Source organism: Plectropomus leopardus, chromosome 7 (genome assembly GCF_026936395.1).
Source record: "Plectropomus leopardus strain MGB_pleo_1.0 chromosome 7, ASM2693639v1, whole genome shotgun sequence".
Classification (NCBI taxonomy): Eukaryota; Metazoa; Chordata; class Actinopteri; order Perciformes; family Serranidae; genus Plectropomus; species Plectropomus leopardus.
In genome coordinates, this window is record NC_142182.1 from 1,807,831 (window position 1) to 1,832,500 (window position 24,670).

Below are 24,670 nucleotides of genomic sequence, written 5' to 3' on the forward strand. Positions count from 1 at the left end.
TGGACCAAAATTAGTTTGAGAGTCCAAAACATCTGACAATTTTATTAAAAAAAACAACAACAACAAAAAAACAAAACAAAGAAAACCTTAAACTTAAAAAATGACTGCTGTATTTTAAAAATTGTGTTAAATTCACCCATTATCAGACAGTGTAAGTGTAAATTATCAACAGCAACTCTGGTGTATATTTAATAAATGATAAATAAATAGTGCAGTTAAAAAGCAGTAGTGACAATAAATAAATGAGAGTTGAATTGTAGTTTGTTGTTGTTTATTGTTTATTATGAGGATCCCCATTAGCTGACGCCTCCGCGTCAAAATAACATTACATCACAACAGAAACAATTCACTGTCGTTTATTTGTTATCACTACTGCTTTTTAACTGCATTATTTATGTATTTGTTTATTTATTAATGCTGTTGACTTTTAAATTGCACTATTGTATGTTTTCCACCAGACTGAGATGCTGTTGATAATTTGTTTACATGTAATGACACTAAAGTTTGATTGTGATTCAGAAACTTGAGGTTTTGAATCCAGTGATGTGCGCCGCTCGATGCTGAAAATCCCCCAAAATCTGCTTTGGGTCTGTAAGGGTTAAAGGGCCGTGGTATTGAGCAGATGAGAAGTTTTGGCTTTGTGAGACGTGCAGATCCCCTGATGGAGCTGGACGGACGCCCGCATGAGTCACGGCGCTCTGCAGCAGTTTGGTGATGCGATGTTTGGCTGCAGAGGCGAACTGAGCGCGTGCAGAGGTGGGGTTTTCCCCGTGGGCCGCCGGTCGATCCAGAAACACAGAATATAAAACAAAAGTCCCGTTTGATCCAGCGTGAGACTGTCCCGCTCCATGCAGGTTAACCCCTCCGGTCCCGTCAGCTTTATTTGGGCTCGTTGTGCCTTTGACGCACCGTGCTGACGCTGAAACAAAAAAACACGAAGCTGCATTCAGGTTTCACGACCGCAAGCAGCAAAACAAGAAAACTATCAGGGCACTAAATACGGAACGAACTCTAGAATCAGAGCATAAACACAACATCAGTGTTTATCTTACATGTTCATATACAGCCAGTAACATTTAATTTTTTAACCCTTGAAACCTGGAGCGACATCATTTTTCTGATGCTGCTTTCAGACGCCTTTAACGAGTATTTAAACCTATTTAAAATCTGTGGGTTTTTTTTCAAAAACATGACAGAAAAAGGCAATAAACTACTTGGAAATAAATCTTCTACAAATTTTAAGAAATTATTAGATCTATAAAATTATTTGTAAAAAAAAAAAAAAAAAAAAAGTGTCTACGAGAGACTGTATCATTATTCAATGTCAAAAGTTCTTAATTGTCATTGTTCTAAAACAATAAAATATCTTCCAGTTATGTAAAATAATACCAAAGAGATACTAATAAATAGAGAGAAATATATATATAGAGATTTTTTTAATAGTTAAAAAGCACATCAGATATTATAATTACATATGTAAAATTATGGTACAGAATTATTATAAAAAATACTAAACAAATACAGGGAAAAAATAAAAAAGCTTGGGAAAACAATACATGTAATTAATTAATTTTAATAATTCATGTAATTGTATATTTAAAGTTATGTTATGGGATAATTATACATTTTTAATGTTTAGTTACTTTCTTTTTCTTTAATTTTCTTTTTCTTTCTTTCTTTTTCTTTAATTTTTTTCTTTCTTTCTTTCTTGACTAATTTCCAGGTAATTTATCTAGCCAAAATTGATGCCATACGCATGAACGCAGCCAAAAAATGAAGTACGAAAAGTGCGTAAAATGCACCAAACCGTCCCTTTAATAATAATTAAATATTCCACGCTTTCTTAAATAAAAGCCAGAATGAGGGCGTGTGTGTGAGCGGGTGCTGTTGTGGCGGTGGGCGTGTCAGCGGCGGGTCAGTCTGGGTCACATTTCCACGACCATTTATTTATTTTCCTTCACTCCGACCGACCACCGAGTCAGCTCTGTGCTGTTTATAACATCTGTCCGGCCTCCCCGTCAGCACGAGCGGGCCGAGACCCCCACCGCGACCACGACCGCGACCGCGACCACCATCGTCACGCTGCACTCACTGTGTGTGAGGAGCATTGTGACACTTGTGTGTAAAATACACTGTAAATAGAACACACACACATGAATATTCAAACACACACAGACGGCCTATTCCTGGCCCTCGGCTCGGCTGCCATGTGGTAAACAGTCAGAAACTCCTCGGCCATCTGCGGAGCTGTGACTTCAGCACACACACACACACACACACACACACACACACACACACACACACACACACACACACACACACACACACACACACACACACACACACACACACACACACACACACACACACACACACACACACACACACACACACACACACAAAAGCGAAACAATAATAAAGAACAGGAAAAAAAAAGTAGTTTGGCCACTTTGGTCTCATTAAAATGACAAAACAAAAGACAACTAATAAAGGAAATGATTGGGCAAATTCTTACTCTTTAAAAGGGACAGTATGAAAAGGAGAATAAACTAAAATATATGAAATTTTAAATAAAAAACGTACGTAACTATTATAGTAAGATGTAATAGCATAAATTTAGGGCAAAATAGGCAAAGCAGTTTTATTTGTATATCACATTTTAATTGGCAATTCAAAGTCCTTTACAGAGCAATAAATTATAAAACATAATAAAGAATACAGATTTAAAATAAAACACTGAAGAGATGAGATATAAAAGGTCAAATAATTACTAAATTATTTCAAAAATTAAAAAAAAATCATAAAAAAAATATTATCCGTAAAACTAATTACTTACATTTAAGAAAAATAATTAGGCAAAATAATTGGTCTCTTTTAAAATAACAAAATACAAATTTAATAAAACTATTTTTTGTGAAGAAATTTATTGCGAAACTTTGTGCCATTTGAAGAAAGATATTTTAAAAAAAAGTAAAATTAACCAAACTATATGAAATTTAAAAGAAACAACAACAAAACCCCCAAACTATCATAATAACTTTATTTTAAGGAATAATATGGCAATTGTTTGCTCTTTAAAATGACAAAATAAAATATAATGTTAGAACATGAATTTTGAGAGTTATAAGTCAACGTTAGGTTCCTTGAAAAGGTCATTTAGGTCTGAAAACGGTGATTAGATTTAATTAAAAATGTTTTCAAGTATCTGAAAACATGAAAATAAAAGTATGCGCAACTCTTATTTCTTTGTTTTTCATAGTAGAATCGACCACAGTAAAGCAACTAAAACACACACACACACACACACACACACACACACACACACACACACACACACACACACACACACACACACACACACACACACACACAGAGTCCTCCACTGGGAATCCAGCAGTGATTTGGTTTTTTCTTTGTAACAGGAAGTCATACAGGTTACCTCAGGTCAACTCAGCGCTGCAGGAAAATAACTCAGCGGTCGCTTTGGCCCCAGAGGCCGTGTCCCGAGTCAGGGGCCGCCTCATTGGAAGGGGGCGGCCTACGAAGGTGTGCTCTACTCGTGGGCCAAAACTGCATCTCTCAGTTTAACCATTACGTCTGCACCGCTGCGAGACTCAACAGCAACCGCCTGAACGCGCCGTTAAGCTTTGTTTATATTCGCCCGAGACGTCACGGCGAGGAGATGGTACGCGTGCTACGAGGACAGAGGCGTTTGTGCTCAACGTGTGTTTATCGCAATATGCTCAGAAATGATGAGAGGCTGTTACACCAAAAATGTACACATACACACTGAAAACCAGCACTTACACACCGAAAATGTTCACATTCACAACCAAAATGTGCACCGCACATCAAAAACATACACAGACACACTGAAAAACAGCACACACACACTGAAAATGTTCACATACACAATCGAAATCATAAACATGCACACGTAAAACATACACCACGAAAATATGCATAACACCAAAAACACGCAAACACACTGAAAATGTCAACATACAAATTTAAAACGTACACAAACACACCAAAAAACGTACACATACACAGTGGAAATGTACATGTACACAACAAAAATGTGCACAACACACTGAATACCTGCACGCACACACTAGAAATGTCCACATACACACTTGAAACATACACATACACAAAAAACGTGCACACAGAAAATTTGCACATTGAAAACGTGCACAAACTAAATTATTGTGAACACATTAAAACATGTGCACACACCAACTTAATATTTAAAAGGCATTTTGTGCGCAGAGCAATACGAGTGTGTAAAATATTAAAGCTGGCTCAAAGGGTTAAATTAATACCCGGTGTGGTGTTCTGCAGTGGGTGTGACACAGTAGCTGCACACACACACACACACACACACACACACACACACACACACACACACACACACACAGAAATGACAGTTTATTTTTATTGTTGAGTCTCGTCACTGACCTCTTAAAGAATCTTCTTCAGGATCTCAAACGTGACGTTTTCTAAAGTCTCCTTTCTCTCCTTCTCTTTCAGGAAACTGAGATTGCCGCCGAATGCAACCATGTAAGTGTCTGCACTTCCTAAAACACCGTTTCCCAGCATGCACCATGTTGCCCATAATCCTGTTTAGTGCATGTTGACCATGAAGCACCAGAGAGAATGATTTTCCACAGATATCGCTCCAACAACCAAAATCAGAATTGATTTTTTTTAATTAAATGGTTGATTTCAAAATTAAATTGGTTAAACCAAAAAAAAAAAAGTTTCCACTTATTCCACTTAGTCCACTTATTAGCTTTTTCTGGAGCTTTTATTTTGTTAAACACGACTGGACAACACAGAGTGAACTGTGATTAACCCTTTAAAACCTGAGCAAATGTTGCTTGACTTATTTAAAAAAAAAAAAAAAATGGTAAGAGGTTATAGGAAAATTACGTGACATTTGGCAAAAAAAAAAGATGAAAAAAAAAATCAAAAAACAAAACAATAAAATGTATAAAAAATCCTCAACAAATAAATAAATAGATAAGTGAAAAATATTTAAAATACTAAAGTTATAAATAAAACAGTTCATAATAGTTATAACAGTAGCAATCGTAAATCGTAAATTTTTCCCTATTGTCACTATTTTTGTTGTTAATAATAACGATATGATGATGATGATAATTATTATATTCTCCTTATGTTTCTGTCTCTCTCTAAACAGTTTTACAGGTCATTTTCTTTTCTGTAATTTCTTGCAGTCTGTAGGATATTTCTTGCCAAGTTGCCCATTGCATTTGCCTTTTTACCACATTTTTGAAAGAAATCAAATGATTTGCTCGGGTTTCAGAGTTTTAATGCATGTAAATGTTTTGTGAACACAGCACAAGGAAACTGAGGTTGTTCCAGGTTTCAAAGGGTTAAAAAAGCCAAGTTATAAACTGTGCATAAAGTGAATTCACCGCCCTGCAACTTATGTTTTACCATGTTTGGTCACATTAGATAAAATAAGTGTTTTTTATTAACTACGGTAATAAATATAGAACATTAAAATTAAAGTAATACCTTGAATACATTACAAAATGTAGTATTTGGTATCTTTGGTCAGTTTATTTTTGTCTTTGACAAAGCGGTTAAAACGTCCAGATTCAGGTGAAAAGAGTGCAGACGGACGGAGACGCTGGTTGGACTCTGTCAGTGAATCTGTGTGATCCGGATGTTCGAATGTTTCCTTCTTCTCCTGCAGCTGCTGTGGAACTACAAGCTGAACCTGACCACCGACCCCAAGTTCGAGTCTGTAGCCGTGGAGGTCTGCAAGACCACCATCTCTGAGGTCAGTCTCTAAAACCAGCACAGAGCGATCCCGTCTGCTCTCACCTCAGGGGTCGCCAGAAAAATGTTAGATCTTTTTTGAGGGCCTGAAAACTTTTGAAGCCGTGTTTCAGAGTGTTTTTTTTTTTCCCTTCTGTCTCCATGTAAGCTGGAAAAGCACAGATCCTGATGTCAATAAATGCACATTTACAAACCATAAATTCACTTACACTTTAATTTCTGATTTCCATTTGAATGTGAATCATTTTCATGAATTTTGGGGCAGTCAGCAGACACGTCACATCTGCACGAAGTAAAAATAGGATATTCTCCCACACAGCTTATTCTAACATACAGGAAGTCGTTATCTTTGAGGTCGGTTTCGGAAGCGTCGATATCAGCCATCAAGTGTGTTTGTAAAAAAGCCCCTGAAGCTTCCTGAAGTGCGTGCGTGCGTGCGTGCGTGCGTGCGTGCGTGCGTGCGTGCGTGCGTGTATCTGTCCTGCACCATCAGCCTCACATTTTGTTGTGCACTTGTATGAATGTATGCACGAGGGTTTTTGAATTCAGCTTGGATAAAAACGAGCTTTATACAAGTCTGTAACGGGACACGTTTTGGCGTTCGTCACGGCTAAAAAACTGACATCCATAAGAAACGTTTGGTCTCATTTGATTTTAGTTTAATTTAATTGAATTTAATTTAATTCAGTGTTTTGAACATTTTATTTATCCAGCATAAAGACAGCATGTACAATACACAACGGAAGCTCTTCACAATAAAATTCACATATACTTTTGGCCTTTTCGTGTTCATCTTCAACTACTTAGTAAATATTCAGTGGCAATATTACTTCCCAGAATATACTTACTAATTTTCCGTATACCTCCCACTTTGGCATGTAGTCCAAAGAAAAGGCCACCAAAGTATGACGGAGCCCTAATAATGATAATAATAATAAACGTGAACGGCTGCGTCTGTCATTAGTGTTTGGTTTGACGGTTGTGGGCTGAATTTGCTGAATTTAATGATTATGCACAGTAATAAGTCATTCAGCAGAATATGCATAACTCATTCACAGTTCGCATCATTTTTGAATCTTTTTTTTCAAAAGCAAAATTTTTTGTCATATTTTTAATCAGTTTCTCCCAACTTTCTTCAAATAAATGGTTTCTAATTCTCATTGAAATCTTTTCCATTTCATATATTTCATTCACCATATCTTTCAATTTATGATTATTTAGATTTTTTTTTGTCCCTTTTTAAGCATTTCTTTGTATTTGTTAAATTTTGCAACCCTTATCATTAAAAACAAATAGCATTTTTTCTTCTCAAGTAAACATGGTGAAGTAAATATAAATATAAATATAAATATAACGAGCAAATTTTATTAATCGATGTGAGAAACGGATACACAGCTGGATACAGCAGCGGATGATGTCGCTCGCTGTGATGAAACCACAGAATATTCACCCGGACGTCATAGAGGCGATAACGATGATAATCACGAACATGTCACACGTGTGTTTATGGCCTGTCACGCCGTGAAAAACCAGTTCCTGCAGGTTTAAATCGCATTATGTTGAGCTCCCTCTGCAAACTGAAGCTTTGTTTCGTGCTCGTTATTTTCTTATCAAAGCTTTATTTGTCTTTTTGTTTATGTATTTGCACACAAAAACTTGCAGAAGTGCGGCACAAGATGGAAAGAAGGAAAAATAATTACAAAATCCTCCTGTGCAATTCTAATTTCTCAGTTAAATAAGAAGGAAAAAGTAAACGTTTATCGAAAATAAGAAAATGTAAAATATGAATAAATTAGGCGGACAGCTGTCCCTTCTCCAGAGAGCAGAGGTTTATGTTTCCAGGATCTCTGTAGGTTTTTAGGACATTTCTAGCATTTCAGTAGGTTTTTAGGATTTTAGGACATGTCAAGGATTTTAGGACATTTCCAGAATTTATGGACATTTCTTGGTTTTAATTACGTTTCCAGGATTATAGGACGCTTTATGGATTTTAGAACATTTTTAGTTTTTTGGGGTGATTTCAGGATCGTAGGGCATTTCCTGGATTTTTAGGATGTTTCTAGCATCACAGTAGGTTTTTAGAATTTTAAGACATGTCTGGGATTTCAGCAGATTTTTAGGATTTTAGGACATTTTTAGAATTTTTGGACATTTCTAGCTTTTAAGGATGTTTCAGGGATTGTAGGACATTTCTCGCATCAGTATGTTTTTAGGATTTTGGGAAATATGAAGGATTTTAGAACACAGCATAGTTTTTAGGAATGTTTCCAGGATTATAGGACATTTTTTGGATTTTAGGACATTTTTAGATTTTTACAGTGTTTCCAGGATTTCCAAGACATTTCTAGGAGTTAAGGAAATGAACTGGATTTTAGCACATTCCCAAGGTTTTAGGACATTTCTAGGATTTTAGGTTGTTTTTAGGATTTGAGGACATTAGGGTCTCAGCCAGGACACTACCAAGCTCTATTTTGATGCTGTTTTATTCACTCTGGCACCTTCATGGATACTAAAAGTACAAAACCAAGTGTGAATCACTTTACTTTTATTGTCAATTAGAAAACAGCGGCGGGGCCACATTTGGCCCGTGGGCCAGAAGTTGAGTATCACAGGTTTAGACGTTCAGATGGCAGATGAGTTTTTATGTCCACGTAGCTTCGGATATTTTGCAGTGTTGAATTTACTGATCCTTCAGCTTCGTTGGGAGTTAACGAAGCCGTCTGTCTTCACTCAGATTAAAGAGTGTGCGGCGGAGGAGCTGGGGAAGGGCTACCTGGTGTCCTGCCTGGTGGATCACCGTGGCAACATCAGCGACTACCAGTGCAACCAGTACATCACCAAGATGACCACCATCGTCTTCAGCGACTACCGGCTGATCTGCGGCTTCATGGACAAGTGCCGAGACGACATCAACGCGCTGCGCTGCGGCAGCATCAGCACCGGAGAGAAGGTGAGACGCACAAACTCAACGTCTGTCGTCAAAGATGAAACTTCAAATCAGTTTCTGCATTTAGTTTCATTCTCATTAGTTCGCTCCGAACCCTGTTTTTGATTTTTATCACATTGTTTCAGTGAGAAAGGTACGCAGAAAGAGTTTTATATTCAGCAGATTTCAGCTGCCGAAGACGTATTTCTCATCGACGCTATTCTCTGATTCTTTGTGGTTATCATGTAATGTAAAGATTAGATGGATCATGTCACAGGACAGGTGGACCGGGTCACAGGACAGGTGGACCGGGTCACAGGACAGGTGGACCGTGTCACAGGACAGGTGGACCGTGTCACAGGACAGGTAGACCGGGTCACAGGACAGGTGGACCGTGTCACAGGACAGGTGGACCGTGTCACAGGACAGGTAGACCGGGTCACAGGACAGGTGGACTGTGTCACAGGACAGGTGGACCGGGTCACAGGACAGGTGGACCGTGTCGGCGTTCGGCAGGTAAAAGCAGTCTTGACATCAGTACCTGTGAAAGTCATCTGTGGTGTTCACAGACGTGCCGAACAGATTTAGTGGTGCGTCTCGTGAGCCGTCGTCTCGTGAGCCGTCGTCTCGTGAGCCGTCGTCTCGTGAGCCGTCGTCTCTGCTGCGGCTCGCCCCCAAAACACCCAGAAACTGCCTTCAAAGTGTGACTCAGCTGGAATGAGAAAAGACAACTTTGACAGCAGTTTGTCAGCGAGCGGAGCGAATCGATCTCCTCTGAACGTGTCCTCCTGCTGCTGAGCCAAGCTAAAACTCATAAACCCGTTAGACACGCTGTTATTATGGGATATCGCGCCGGCACAATTAGAACGGGGAGCAAATGATTTATTTGTCAGCGGGAGCAGAGTGGGTTTCATTATCAGGAATTTGTCACGGTGGCTCATTTCGGCGTGCCGGAGCTGCTCCGAGTGGAGATGAGACTGACCGTGTTTACTCAGACCGAGCTGTCTCTCTCCGCGCCGAAAAACACACACGACACTCTCTGACAAAATGATTTACGGAGTGAAAGGAAACGCGCGCTCTGTGTGGGATTAGTGGGGCTTTAAACTGCACTGTCATTACTGTCACATCCAGGACGTTTGGGTGTGTGTTTTTAAAAACAGTAGTAATTGTTTTTCCCCCCGAAATGTGTTTTGGAATTCACATAAAAATACTGAACTTCTGCCTGAATGAGACGCATTTTTTAGTGTTTGCTTAAGATGGAAATATGTGGCAGAGAAATAGGAACTCTCTTCATGTCATTTAACTTAACAATTACATTTAATAGACACATTTAGGAGGTGCGACTGACATATTTGTTGGCGTCTACATAAAGTCTGAACTGCAGGTACGGTGTTAATGTTACGCATATTATAAACTGCTTTAGATTAGGTCATTTAACTGGACTGCTGTCCTTGTCCCAGTATACAAACAGTGAGGGAGGAGCCATTTATGAATGCATTTATTAATAAAGTGTGTCCGACTCCTCCACAGCGGCCGGAGATCTGCCCTCTTTCAGCCAGCTCTTATAAACCTGTCAGTAATGGAAAGAATTACTTTTTCACTCTGGCTTCAGGAAAATGTATATTTCCCCCAAAACGCTCTTCTTTAATTGTTTTTAGTTTTCTGTTGTTGCTTTAAAACTGTTTAAAAAAAAAAAAAGAAAAATGGTTTACTCTGTAAAATGACCAAATTGAAGTTGACGGGATAAAAGCTTTTGTGAGGAGAAACCAAATAAAATGTCAGCAGCATTAAAATAGTAAATTATTTGTAATTTAAAAAAACAAACAAAAAGAGTCCTTGTAAGTTCTTCTGGTCGGCGGTTCTCAGAAACGTTTGAAAGGGTCCTCAGAGGTGCAGTGTGCTTACTTTTTACCGCCTGACTGTAACTGTGTGACCTCTGACCCCTGTGTGTGCAGGACATCCACTCTCAGGGCGAGGTGATCGCCTGTCTGGAGAAAGGTTTGGTGCGGGAGGCCGAGGAGCAGCCGGGAGCTCACCCCATCAAGGACGACTGTAAGAAGTCCATCATGAGAGTCGCCGAGCTCTCGTCGGACGACTTCCACCTAGACAGATACCTGTACTTCGCCTGCCGCGACGACCGAGAGCGCTTCTGTGAAAACGTGAGAATCGAGTCCATCTACATCTTTCTAACGAATCCACAGGGCCGAGAAAAGTCAGCTGGAGTTACAGCAGCAACAGAAACATTTTTTAGAGTTTTATTTGTTCTTATAAAGCGCAGACAGCATCCAGCATTAATTAGGGAGTTAACGTGTTAACGTGTTAACGTGGACGGCAGCAAACCTCCGTGCACAGAAATGCATATAGAAATTTTTTTTTTTTTGAATGACAAGTTCTGCTATAAAGCGCGGTCCGATGGTTCTCTTGACCAGTTATTTGCATTTTTGCATTTGCGTTTCTCTACAGAAAAATGCTGAAGTTTCTTTTTCAGTATTTTTTGAGCATGCAGAACCTTTGAGGATATTCTGGAGCGTAATTATCATTGTTCTGGATTGTTGCAATAATAATATACGTTCATTTGCATAAAGCAAGCATATTTGTCCACTCCCTTATTGATACGAGTACAAAAAATTAAAATAAATAAACCTTAAGGTACATTTAGAACAGATAAAAAATGTGTGATTAATCGAATGACAGCCCTAATATATATATATATATATATATATATATATATATATATATGCATATGTAAACATAGCAGAACAAGGAAAGGAAATTTGTGTTTGGTAGATAATTTCTTTGTTATAACAATGCTTCTTGGCGAAAATCTTACAGTATTGGAAAGCCTGTTTATTTCCCTTTTAAATGGTGCCACATTAGTGAGGAACATGCATTTGTGGGATGAGCAGCACAGCTGAGTATGGGGGTTGCACCCATGAAAAATTTGCCAAATCTTCTCTGCCAGTGCCAAACAGCTTTTCTTGCTGTTGCTATTGACTCTTGTTTTGAGCTTCCTGTACCTTCAGGCGCTGACGATCAGGCGCCTGATTGGCACCTGATGGCTCTTCCACAAACGACTGAGGCTCCTGTTTGTTAAATATAATTGTTAAATTACCAACATGTCTTGTTTCTTCAGACGTCAATCATCCAATCCACCAAACAGGAGTCAACAGCAGAAAAAGCTGTTTGGCATTAGCAGAGAAGATTTGGCAAATTTTTCATGGGCGAAACCCACATACTCAGCTGTGCTGCTCATCCCACAAATGCATGTTCCTCACTAATGTGGCACCATTTAAAAGGGAAATAAACTCTCCAACAGTATAAGACTTATTGCCAAGAAGCATCGTTACAGCAAAGAAATAATCTACCAAACACAAATTTCCTTCCTTTTTCTGCTATGTTTATATTTAGATATGTATATGTGTATGTGTGTGTGTGTGTGTGTATATACAGTGTGTGTGTGTGTGTGTGTGTGTGTGTGTGTGTGTGTGTGTGTGTGTGTGTGTGTATACATATGTACATACGAGCATTAAGGCTTCATTTGAGGTGTCATGTAATCAGCTTAGACTTATTTAATAAATGTGTGAACAATAATGCGAGTCTTATGCGAGTATCTTTATCTCGGACTGTAAAAGCTTCAATAGTCTCACGTTGATATCCAAACAGCAGCAGTCAGACCGCAGTGTTTTACGACACCTCTGTTGTTCCGCCTGTTGGTACGATGTCAGTTTTCTCCTCCGGCGCCACAACATTATCAGTTATTAATGATTTTTTTTTCTCTGCATGAGAAAATACATGTGTGGTGTGTAAAATGGGCATATTGTCTCAGTCCTGCAAAACATCCCGTTACATGAGCCGAGAATAAGCTGCACCGCTTAAATTTGACGTGCGCTTTCATGCATATGGACGTAGTCTTTGAGCTCTGACCTGTAATTAAAATATGTGATATCAGAGGAGTCGGGGGTGATCTCAATGAATCAGCTTTTCAGGAGACACAACGTGACATGATTCAGAAATAATGACACAAAAAATGAATTCTTATATTTACAGTGTGAAGGAGTTTTTCTGCTGTTGATAGACTGTGATCTTTTTTTTCCAGACGCTGGCCGGAGAAGGACGAGTTTACAAATGTCTCTTTAATCACAAGTTTGAGGAGGCGATGTCCGAGAGGGTGAGTGCTGAAGTTTAACACACACACACACACTTTGAAAAAGCTGTAGCTGTTTTCATTTTGCATTCTTTTGTTGGAACAAAATAACCCTGAAAGAGTGACAAATGTGGCAAAGCTGAAGGTCGTTTTTTGTTTATCTCTCTGAAAACTGAGCAAAGCGGCTTCATTTCTTTCAAAAGCATGGAAGGACAGCGAGAAGCTTAAGATATGGCCCAAAAATCAGCAAGAAATTATTAAAAAGTTACAAAAAATGACAAGAAAATAAAAAAAATAAAGCAAAGTAAAAAAAAAAACTAACGAAAAAGAAGAGAAAATGAGCTCAAGTGCTTAAATAAAAAAAAAAATCTGTAAAAATGATTTTATTAGCGATGATTTTAAATACATAATTAAGAGAATTATGAATACAGATTTCTGGACATTTTTCCTTAGTTAAAAATATAATAGTAATAATAACTTTATTTACATAGCACCTTTAAAACCATCATTTACAAAGTGCTTTGACAAACGACAAAAAAAGGGGGAAATTATTTATTTACTTATTTATTTTTCTCTAACATGATTTTATTTATGATTATTTATGATGATTTTAAATACAGAATAATAATATATATAGAAATATAGATTTCTGGACATTTTCCCATTGTATTATTAATAATAACTCTATTTACAAAGCACCTTTAAAACCACTGTTTACAAAGTGCTTTGACAAACAAAGCAGCGCAGAGACAATAAAAATCAAAGCCAAACTATTATGTCGAACAAAGGCAGGACAAGAATTGAGGTAGAACTCATAAAATTAAATTAAATTAAATTAATTTAAATTCATCCCCCTAGCTAATTTTAATATAATTTCCTGGTCACCTTTTAATTTTATTTATTTATGTATTTTTTTGGAATTTGGGGGCATTTCTTGCCAAGCTGCTGGTTTTGTTTTTACCGTGTTTTTGAAAGAAACCACTTTTCTCAGGTTTCAGAGGTTTAAATGCTGCTGAATGCAGCACAGGACCTCTGATGTTGATCCAGGTGTTAGAGGCTTATATTGCTGTTGGTTGTTGCCCAATTTATTTGTTGTTCTGCCACATTGGAGCAGAAGAAATTTGAGTCTTGATGCTGACGGCGTCCATGTGTCCTCAGTGTCGCGAGGCTTTGACCACCCGGCAGAAGCTGATCGCTCAGGACTACAAGGTGAGCTACTCGCTGGCCAAAGCCTGCAAGTCGGACCTCAGGAAATACCGCTGCAGCGCCGACAACAACATGCCCCGAGCCCGAGAAGCTCGTCTGTCCTACCTGCTGCTCTGCCTGGAGTCCGCGGTCCACAGAGGTGAGACACTCAGAGAGCGTCCTGCCTGTCAGTCGCTCTCAATCATAAAAACCACTCGGCACGGTTCAGTGGAGCTGCAGTCACAGCTGATTTTTAACGTGTCTCCTGTCCTTGTCCCAGTAAACAAGCAGCGGGGGACAGTCAGTTTATTGATGAAGTCTGTCCGATTCGTCCACAGCAGCTGGACATCTGCCCTCTCAGCTAGTTTTTATAAATCTATATTATTCTTACAGTCCATGATATCGACCCAATCACAATCGTTACTGTTTATTTACGATAACTTTGAAGGATTAGTTATCAATTTATTAAAACTTTTCCATCATTATTGTGCTTTAAGTTTAACATGAACAGTGCTGTATTTGATGTATTAGCTGTGTCGATGTGTATTGTGTATGCGTCTGCTCCATTTATAAATACTATAAAAACTTGATGTTATTTTGTCATGTTAAAGAGAAATATGTATATTAACATATTTAATTATATATTCAGATATGTTGCAGCCACAGCAGGACATCACTTAGCTTCTGTTTCGATGTTGTGGGACTTTACTTTATTAATCAGAAGAGGGGGGACGCTGGGGTTTGACTTTTGTTTATTAAAAAAAAAGTTGTATGTCCGTCACCTCAGCCTAAATAAAAAACACAAGTCCCTCCTCAGTGCTTCCATTTTTTTTTTAAATGCCTGACCCGTTTAGCAGCACCTCTTCCTCCCTCATAAATAACAAACAGTCCCTATCCCTAAACACAGAGGCAGGCGACTAAAAGCACACGCAGAACGCCAAGTCGAGATACGATGCGATACGATACGATACGATACGATACGATACAATATGATACGCTTTAAAGTCCAGCGGAGGTGTTTACATGACGGAAAAGCTCGACTTGGTGTATCTGGGTATTTTAGTCTGATTTCGAGAAATTTGATTTAGTCCGATTTCTGTGCCCATTTTACACACCACACATGTATCTTTAGTCCGGACTAACATGTTTACATGAATTTTAAAAGTCCAGTTGTAGTCGAACTGACACAAAAATTTGACTTTTTCTAACATCACGTAACGTACTGACGGATCCTCTCAGCTGTCCGTCTCTCCGGTCTCATCCAGCAGCTAAACAACTAACGATGATTATTAACGCCGTCATTTTGTGTTTCAGGTCGCGTGGTCAGCGGCGAGTGTCAGGGCGAGATGATGGACTACAGGCGGATGCTGATGGAGGATTTCTCTCTGAGTCCGGAGATCGTGCTGCACTGTCGCAGCGAGATCGAGGGTCACTGCTCCGGTCTGCACCGCAAAGGGCGAACGCTGCACTGCCTGATGAGGGTCGGCCGAGGAGACATGGGCGCCATCGACACCAACTGCCAGAGGGCGGTGAGTCGCCCTCAACATTTAATTTATCAGAGTGAACATATGTAAAATAAATGCTGATTTGTTATTCGCAAGAGGGTGTTTTAATAAAACAAATATTCACTGTCTCGACATGCAAACGGTGGATTTTTTTCTGTAGCAGATATCGTTTATTTTGGAGCCGTAAGAATAAAACTGCATCAAAAAGAAAAGCGTTGTCGTGTTACTCAGCATTTTCTCCTTTTGATGCAGTCGACACATTTTGCTGTGTTGTTTTTGCTGTGTTGTTTTTGCAGTGTTTTAATTTTCTCGTTTTGATCCTCCGCGTGGGCGATATCAGAGGCCGGCGGCGTTATGTTTATAGGTTGTGCGTCCGTTCGTGCGTCCGTAACATCCGCCCAGAACATTCCTGTGAATGCGATATCTCAAAAACGCCTCGAGGGAATTTTTTCAAATTTGACACAAACGTTCGCTTGGACTCAATGATAAGCGTAATGAATTTTGGTTGTCATAGGTCAAAGGTCAAGCTTACTGTGACCTCATCCGTTTCATTCTTGTTAGCGTGATATCTCAAGAACGCCTTTAGGGAATTTCTTCAAATTTGGCACAAACATTCGAAAGGACTCAAGGATGATGATGTTGTTTCTTTCGTCCTCAGCTCCAGACTCTGATCCAGGAGGCCGACCCCGGCGCCGACTACCGCATCGACCGAGCGCTCAACGAGGCCTGTGAGTCCGTCATCCAGACCGCCTGCAAACACATCCGCAGCGGAGACCCCATGTGAGTCGAACCGGACGTTTATCGATGGTCTTCTCTCTCCTCGTTGACCGTGTTTGTTGCCTGTTGTGTTTTCTGTTTATCTCATGTTTATCATCTGTCTGCACTCATTTCACTGATGTAATTTTCTGTGATTCTGCACCGATACAATAAAACCACCAGATAAATCACGAAGAATAATCACCCAACTTCTCTAGACCCATATTATTTTTAGTCTTAAAATAACTAAAAAATCAACGTTTAGGTTCCACGTGTTGCTGATTTAAACTCATTTCCTTTTGAATTATTTGCTGTACGGATTCAGATAATTTAGTTGATTGAACAGATACATCCATAAAATTTAGATTGCATGTTAGGTGTAATTTCTAATTTTAAAAAATAATTTTTCTTTCTCTTTTTATTCGCCGATGCAAAGATATAGATTCAATCTGAATCTGATTTAAAGGAATTAAAAGTTTAAATTCTTTAAAGCTTCTTCAAAAGTAAAGTGATTTTAGTTGCTCAGAGTATTTGACCATAAAAGATGAAAAGATATACGTCGTCCTGTGTGCAGAAAAATGTTTGTAATAATCTAGATAAAGATGAAACTTTAAATATTTGCAGGATCCTGTCCTGCCTGATGGAGCATCTGTACACGGAGAAGATGGTGGAGGACTGTGAGCACAGACTGCTGGAGCTGCAGTACTTCATCGCCAGAGACTGGAAGTAAGTCCTGCCGACCCTCTTTCACACGAAACCAAACCTTCACTGAACTTTGCTGAAGTTCGTAAACTGTTTGACAACCGAGAACCAAAACATCAAAGAAAAGTTAAGTTTAAAAAATTAAGTGTAAAGTAGACAATGAACCAAAGATCCAGCTGTGAACAGCTGCATCACTTCCTGTGTTGTTGCCCAGGTTGGATCCCGTCTTGTATAAGAAATGTCAAGGCGACGCCGCCCGCCTCTGCCACACTCAAGGCTGGAACGAGACCAGCGAAATGATGCCGCCTGGCGCCATATTTTCCTGCCTGTACCGCCATGCCTACCGCTCCGTGGAGCAGGGACGGAGGGTGAGTCTGCAGATTCTGTCCTCCAGGACAAAACAATCAACGGACGGTTTGGCAAAAGGTCATATTGTTGTTTATCCTTTTGAAACCCGAGCAAATTGACTTGATTTCTTTCAAAAGCGTGGGCAACTCAACAAGAAATGGCCCAAAAATAGAACAAGAAATGATAAAAAGTTAAATGAAAATTAGCAGAAAATAAGCACACAAAAAAGAAAGACAAGAAAAAAGTAAAAAAAACAAACAAAAAAGAGAAAATGACCTCAAGAATGTTAAAAAAAAAAACAAAAAAAGTATTTTTCTGTAACATGATTTAAATACATGATTGAATTATAAATATCTCTTTAAAGGATCAGTTAACTCATACTTCTTTCTAATCCATGTGGTTACGGGTGTCTGTTCATACAAAGAGTTTATGAATACAAATAGTTTTATAGTTTCTTAATTCCCAAGAATTGAAGAAAAAAGAATTCAATCTTTTTTTCCTTTAAAAATTGCCATATACTTTGAAACTAAAGGGCCAAAAAATCTTTTTAGGGAAACAAAAATCATTAATTATTTTTCTTTCAAAATTGCCAAAATAAGAAAACAAATGGCATATTTTTTTCTTTAAATGTCACCCAAGATTTTTGGGAAAAAATATGCCTTCCAAACCAACACTAAATTTGTCATTTTTTAAAAAATTAAAAACACCAAAAAATATTAAAGGAAAGAGAGTGGTTAAATTATTTTCTTTTAACATTTGCCAGAAAATTTTAAAGAAAAAAAAAAGGCTGAAAATTTTAAAAGGAACCAATAAGGAGTATTAGTGGTCGTTTCAGAGAATGTATGTTCTTGAAAATTTGCCTCAAAGTCCTGCAAAATCCTGGAAATCTATTTGTTAAAATGTGTGTGAACCCTGATGTGTATTTAAACTGTCAGTGTGCAGAAGGAAATAAAAAGTGCGGTAAATAAACAGTCTGTGAACGCTCTCGCTGACCAGAGAATATTCTCGCAGCTCCTCGATGGGGAGTCTGAAGCAGAAAACCAGAGTTGGACTGTGAGTACGACGTGCTGCTGAACTGATGATGATGATGATGATAATCAGATGAAAAAACGCTCGTCATGATGACTGGTGGTTTGAAGGGGAAGTGATTACTCTGTAATTCTTATCTAATGTCGCTGCATGTGGGAACTAATTTTGAAAAGTAATTGTGTGAAAAGTGAGCTGCTGAGCTGTGAATCGAAGAATCGATGCAAATCTACAATTTTAAAAAATATATGTATATTAATGAAAATATCTTGATAATAATCAAATGTGTTTGCTGTCCTTAAAGTGATACTCCACTCAGGTACGTTGTTTACACATACAGGTAAAGATTGTGCGTGTAACAGCTAAATCTGTATATGGAAGATTTTTATCTGAGTCTCAACAAAAGGGAGAAAGCTGAGCATTTCTGTTTATATCTGGTGTATTTATTTATGTAATTATTTATTTACGTTTCATTTCATATAGGAGTCTACTGAGGAATTAGTCAGACTCTGTTTCCATGGAAACCGATATAACAGTCGCAAAAAGCTGTTTATTTTGAGAGCTAATTGCCCCAAAACGTGAATACATTTTAATTATACGCTTTTATTTTGTTGGTAAAATCATTTGAGCACTTTGGTGATGTTTGCGGGCCTACGAGACCACATACCATCTGAGATTTTGGATATCGTTATATCTGAAACAAGTGTTGTCTCTTCCTGATTTAAAAGGCTGCAATAAAGTGATGTGATTTTCTAAATTTATCAGTTCTAATTCTTACGTTCACCCGCTTAAGTCATTAAATCCACATTTCTGATGATAATCAAAAATCTCATTAACATTTTGTACAGTCAGCCCTAAAATATTGTCACAGTATGAATATCTGCGTATTTCGTCATATTGAGACATTTGATTTTGTTGCTCAGTCCATCATTTATGAAGCTTTTGAGGAGATTTAAAATGCTGTGATATATATGGTGTACCGTGATATGGCCCAAAAATATCGTGATATTATTTTAAGGCCATACCGCCCAGCCCTACGTTAAAGCACACCCTCTCATGTAATAATGCTTAAATGAACAACGGCTGTTTTAGAGAATGTATGGTCTTTGAAATTGGCCTTAAAGTCATGGAAAAGTCCTGGAAATTTATCGGTGAAACTGTATGTGAACCTTGTTTTTATGTCTTTAATTGTGGGTCACTTATATACATATTTAATATACATATTTATAAATCTACAAACCCAAAAAAGACACTTTAAAAAAAGAAAAAATCTGGAGTGGAGTATCAGTTTAAGGTGTTTTTGTTGCGTCCTCTAACCCGCCGTGGTCGTTGTCCTCTGCAGCTCTCCAGGGACTGTAAGGTGGAGGTGCAGAGGATCCTCCACCAGAGGGCGCTGGACGTGAAGCTGGACCCCGAGCTGCAGAGACGATGTATGACCGACCTCGGGAAGTGGTGCAGCGAGAAGACTGAGGCCGGACAGGAGCTGGAGTGTCTGCAGGACCACCTGGAGGACCTGGTGTCGGACTGCAGAGACGTGGTGGGGAACCTGACGGAGCTGGAGTCGGAGGTAACCACCACACCTGCTGCTACCCAGAATGCAACACTCTTAAACGGTTCAGCAGGTGCACTCGGGGCACATTTACACTGAAAACTGTGCATGTTTGCTGCCAACATGTTTCCCTGAAACTATATACGAAACAAATTGTCTCTTATTTTTGCTTGTATCGAGAAGGGCTGGACGATATGGAACAAAGTCTTATTGCAACAATTTTTTTCATATCAGTCGATATCGATATATATCACAATATACATCAAATCACTATTTCTGTCGAGCTTAAAGGTTCCTTTGACTCCTCAGTGAGATATGAAGATATCATCAGGTTAATTTTGGTTTAAATATTTATTTTCTGTCAGACATTGAACATGACAAATATACTGTAGAACAGCATCACCAGCTGGAGGACCTATTCTACTAAAACTCACAGAGGTCCAGTTACTAAAATGTCCTCCCAGCAAAGGTCCGAGCCTCATACCTAAAATCAAAATCATGAAATCATGATTGAACATTTTACTTCGATTACAATTAAAGATTGATTATTTTGCTCTTTTTTTGTGTTTTTTTTTTTTCATATCCATGCTCTGGAGCTGCTGTGAGGAGAAGCTGTGCTCTGTGTGTCTGTCTCACTGCGCTGCTGTCGGACCATCAGCTGTTTGACCCCCTATAATGAAATGCTGTGGCTGTCAAACACTCAGCTGTTCGACAGTCAGAGTCCTTCAGTGTATTTGGTTCTCCGCTGTTCTGTTCTTATTATCATTGACTGTTCGTGTTGTCTGTCGAAACACGGCTGGAATGCGTTCTGTCGACATTCTGTCGATTACGTCTCATATTTCAATCAATTTATTTCAACAAATTTATGTTTTGCTATATATCCTCATATCAGATATCGACAAAAAATCCAGTGTTGCATCTCTACTGATGCTGATGAGCAGTTTAACCCGAACTGGCCGATTCTTGGATGTGTCATGTTAACAGCGTCTGTTTGTTTCTGTCGTCAGGATATTCAGATCGAGGCGCTGCTGATGCAGGCGTGTGAACCCGTCATCCAGGCCCACTGCCACGTGAGTCTGCACCCAGATTTCTTTGTCATTCAGCAATATAAAGACTTTTTTTTACACTTCTTTTTAAAATTTTGCAGTGTGAAAAATGTGAACCCTCCTAAAATAATAATTAAAAATCAAATTAAATTAAGTAAATACACATACTTCTGTACATGAACATGCATGTTGTGTGCGGGTGTGTGCGTGCGTGCGTGCGTGTGTGTGTGTGTGTGCGTGTGTGCGTATGTCTTTCAGGAGGTGGCTGATAACCAGATCAACACGGGCGACCTGATGGAGTGTTTGGTTCAGAACAAACATCAGAAGGAGATGAACGAGAAATGTTCGGTGGGAGTGACGCACTTCCAGCTGGTGAGCTCGCCGATAAATTTCATATTGAAATATTAAAAAATACAACACGACTTTTGTTCTCTTTTAATCCTTAGGGACTGTTTGATGCTTTTGAGGTGCTTTTCACGCTTCATTTTTTTGATAATTTTGTCTGTGTTCATGCATCGGGCCTGGATTTTTTGTAAGATTGTGTATTTGAGTGTAATCAGTGAATTTTTAAAACTAAAACTAACTGAAAAACTGAAACTAAAAATAGTTACATTCAGTTACATTTTGACTTGGAATTTGTCATTTTGACTATTTTAAACTTAATGACGTCTTTTTTTTTTTGTTGTTTTTTTTTTTACCATATTTGCCATATGGAGAAAATACATGCTATTTCCACTAGGTGACCGGTCACAGTTAATGTTGCTACTAATCATTGACATATCCCAGACTGTGATAATGATTTAAAAAAAATACTTGGCATGTAGTTTATAATTAAGTTTTTTTTTAATCTAAAAAATAGTGACATCATGACAAAAACCTGGCATTTAAAGGTTTAAAAATTTAAAAAATAAATGACTTTTTTTAGATTTATGATTAAATTGAAAGTAGAAAATAATATTAAGATATTTTTTTATTATAGCCTGATTTTGAAAAGTGCATTTTGGGTGAAGAGCGATATGAGTGTGATATTAAAGCTGGGCACTAAGGGTTAATGCTTCAACTCATTATTATTTATTGTTATTTACATGTCTGTGTATTAGCATCATATCGTCAGCGCGCAGTACAGCGAGTCTGCAGCCGTTTTATCTGCTGAATTCATCACTAACGAGCGTCTCTGTCTGTCCGACTGCAGATTCAGATCAAAGATTTCCGTTTCTCCTACAAGTTCAAGACGGCCTGCAAGGAGGACGTCCTCAAACTGTGTCCCAACATCAAGAAGAAGTAAGACTCATAACCACAACAACAAACAGGTGTTTTAGAGACGTGCAGCCAGCGTTCAAAATTACACAACTCTTGACTGCAGGCTTTATTTAACATGCTACAAACTGTATATTTAGTATATATTTTTATTGCTATTTTTGATGATGCATATCTTGTTGTTCACTGTTGTGGCATTGCACGCATTTATATTTTTATATTTTTGAACTTACATACTAGTTTTATACAATGCAATGTAGCCAAAGGAACAGTTTTTATTGGAATCAAATCGGTACACACATTTTATTATTTTTATTTATTTTGTTTTGGACAACAAAGCTTGAGAGAGATCAGATGAAATAAAAAAATTAAAAAATAAATAGGAAGTCTGTGTTGCAAAATCATTCACACAAGTGACCACCACTCCCATAGTTTGTTGTTCAGGTTTAATCAAACAGAAAGAAAGAAAAGAACAAAAAAAAACAAACAAAAGAAAATTCTAATAAAATTAAAACTAAAGAAAATAAAGAAATCTTTAACAAAAACTTTTTGAGTCTTCGTACTAACGGCGTTAATGAGTCTTTAAAGGTTAAGTACCATTCGGCAGTCTGAGGATTTATTTGACAGTTTTACATTTTACACACTCATTATCCGTATTATCATTTAAATACTAACAGATTAGTGCTGATTGTATATTACTGTTTTTCTTTACATTTATATTTTTTACACACTTTTATACTCTGCATATTTACATACTTTATTTCAAATATTTACATCCTGTGCTAATTACTTACTCTTACTGTATTTCTGTATGATATTTTCTATATATATTTTTAAAAATATTTTTATACTTATATACTTTATAAATGTGCTGTTTTTTATTTGTACTCGTGATAATTCTCTCTGCATCAGAGCGACCGTAACGAACCCCAGTTTTCCCCCGAGGATCATCAGACTGCAGCCGAGCGTGAATACAAACGCCGTCACGTTGTTGAGGTCGGACTGAGCGTGTGTGTTTTTGTCTTCCTGTCTCTCAGGGTGGACGTGGTCATCTGCCTCAGCACCACGGTGAGGAACGACACCCTGCAGGACGCCAAGGAGCAGCGCGTGTCCATCAAGTGTCGCAAACAGCTGCGGGTGGAGGAGGTGGAGATGGTGCGTTCACTGACACGCGCCGCAGAGCGCCATCAGTCAGTCCGCCGTCGGTCCAGTTCAACGTCTCGTTAGTGTCCAAACAGCCTCGCTGTCACTCAGGCGGAGACAGGAAGTCCAAACGATTGACAACAGTCCACAGTCTTATCGTGGGGAAAAAAAGTAGTTTATTCCGAACTAAAAAAGAGACAATCATAACGTAATGACAGACATAAAAAATACATAAAAAAAACATCACGATTTGGTTCACATTTCCAAAAAAAGAGCGGGAAGAAGGACTGATGTGTTTAATCCCAACCTTTATTCAAAACTTAATATTAGTCAGTTATTTAGCTTCCACATCATATAAAGTATATAATAACTAATTCTCTAGATTTATTCTAATATATTATCTTAATTACCAATAATCTTTATCTTACAAGATATGATTTAATCAAAAATATTTATCTTAATAAAAACATAAATTCGTGCATATAAACCTTATTCAAAATATAAAAATAATTTCTGACATTAATTTTAATCAATTTTTTTTTATTTATTATTTTTTTTATTTTATCAAAAATAATCTGTTTCTTTGAGTTCGTATCATATCATGACAGTTTTGTTTCACCTAATCAAGATATGTATGTTTATATACACATACTAATACACAAACATGCACACAAATACATACAGACATATATACATATATATACACACACATAAATACAATAAAATGAAATTAAAAATTTAAAGACCATACACTATATGGCCAAAAGTAAGTGGACACCTGAACCAAAATAAGTTGGGACAAAATATCAGAATGAGACTTATATATTCAAAATTATGTTACACAATTATTATTTTTAAGCACCTTTGTAGGTAATTTCTTTTTCATTTTCTTTTTAATCGTATTTTTCCAAGTAATTTTTTTGTACTTTTAATAATTCCTTGCCAACTTTTGGGTCATTTCTTTTGTTGCTCATTGCCATGTTTTTGTTTTAATAATGATAATAATAATTATTATTATTATCAATATTATTATTTTGTTCTGTGTTTAGTTCATACTTCCTTCTTCTCCTTTTCGAACATGTAAGATGCGATTTCTTGTTGCTATTTTGAATCTATTCATTGAGTTTTGATTATCATCCATTTTTGTTATATTTATCTTTCTGTTTGTTTAAATAATATTTTAATGTAGTCTAAAGAAAAGCAGTCAGAGATTTACAGATTTCATAAACCTGCAGGTGTTTGCGATGCTCTCAGAGAAAATGTTCTCTA

The 24,670-nt window shown here is 37.8% G+C and overlaps 1 protein-coding gene across 2 annotated transcripts in view; it reads left to right on the plus strand.

The window, feature by feature from the left end:
• The window catches only part of glg1a (golgi glycoprotein 1a), a 54,254-nt gene that overhangs the window by 15,748 nt on the left and 13,836 nt on the right, over nucleotides 1-24,670 (plus strand). The window contains exons 2-17 of one of the 2 annotated variants that reach the window (XM_088079600.1): nucleotides 4,534-4,563; nucleotides 5,729-5,815; nucleotides 8,549-8,764; nucleotides 10,696-10,899; nucleotides 12,837-12,908; nucleotides 14,043-14,229; nucleotides 15,384-15,598; nucleotides 16,233-16,354; nucleotides 16,955-17,056; nucleotides 17,247-17,400; nucleotides 18,392-18,433; nucleotides 19,749-19,973; nucleotides 20,963-21,025; nucleotides 21,260-21,373; nucleotides 22,194-22,282; nucleotides 23,296-23,413. In XM_088079600.1, the coding sequence (XP_087935726.1) occupies nucleotides 4,534-4,563; nucleotides 5,729-5,815; nucleotides 8,549-8,764; nucleotides 10,696-10,899; nucleotides 12,837-12,908; nucleotides 14,043-14,229; nucleotides 15,384-15,598; nucleotides 16,233-16,354; nucleotides 16,955-17,056; nucleotides 17,247-17,400; nucleotides 18,392-18,433; nucleotides 19,749-19,973; nucleotides 20,963-21,025; nucleotides 21,260-21,373; nucleotides 22,194-22,282; nucleotides 23,296-23,413 (2,040 nt within the window). The remainder of the gene's footprint in view (nucleotides 1-4,533; nucleotides 4,564-5,728; nucleotides 5,816-8,548; nucleotides 8,765-10,695; nucleotides 10,900-12,836; nucleotides 12,909-14,042; nucleotides 14,230-15,383; nucleotides 15,599-16,232; nucleotides 16,355-16,954; nucleotides 17,057-17,246; nucleotides 17,401-18,391; nucleotides 18,434-19,748; nucleotides 19,974-20,962; nucleotides 21,026-21,259; nucleotides 21,374-22,193; nucleotides 22,283-23,295; nucleotides 23,414-24,670) is intronic. The other variant, XM_088079601.1, reaches the window with a different exon arrangement.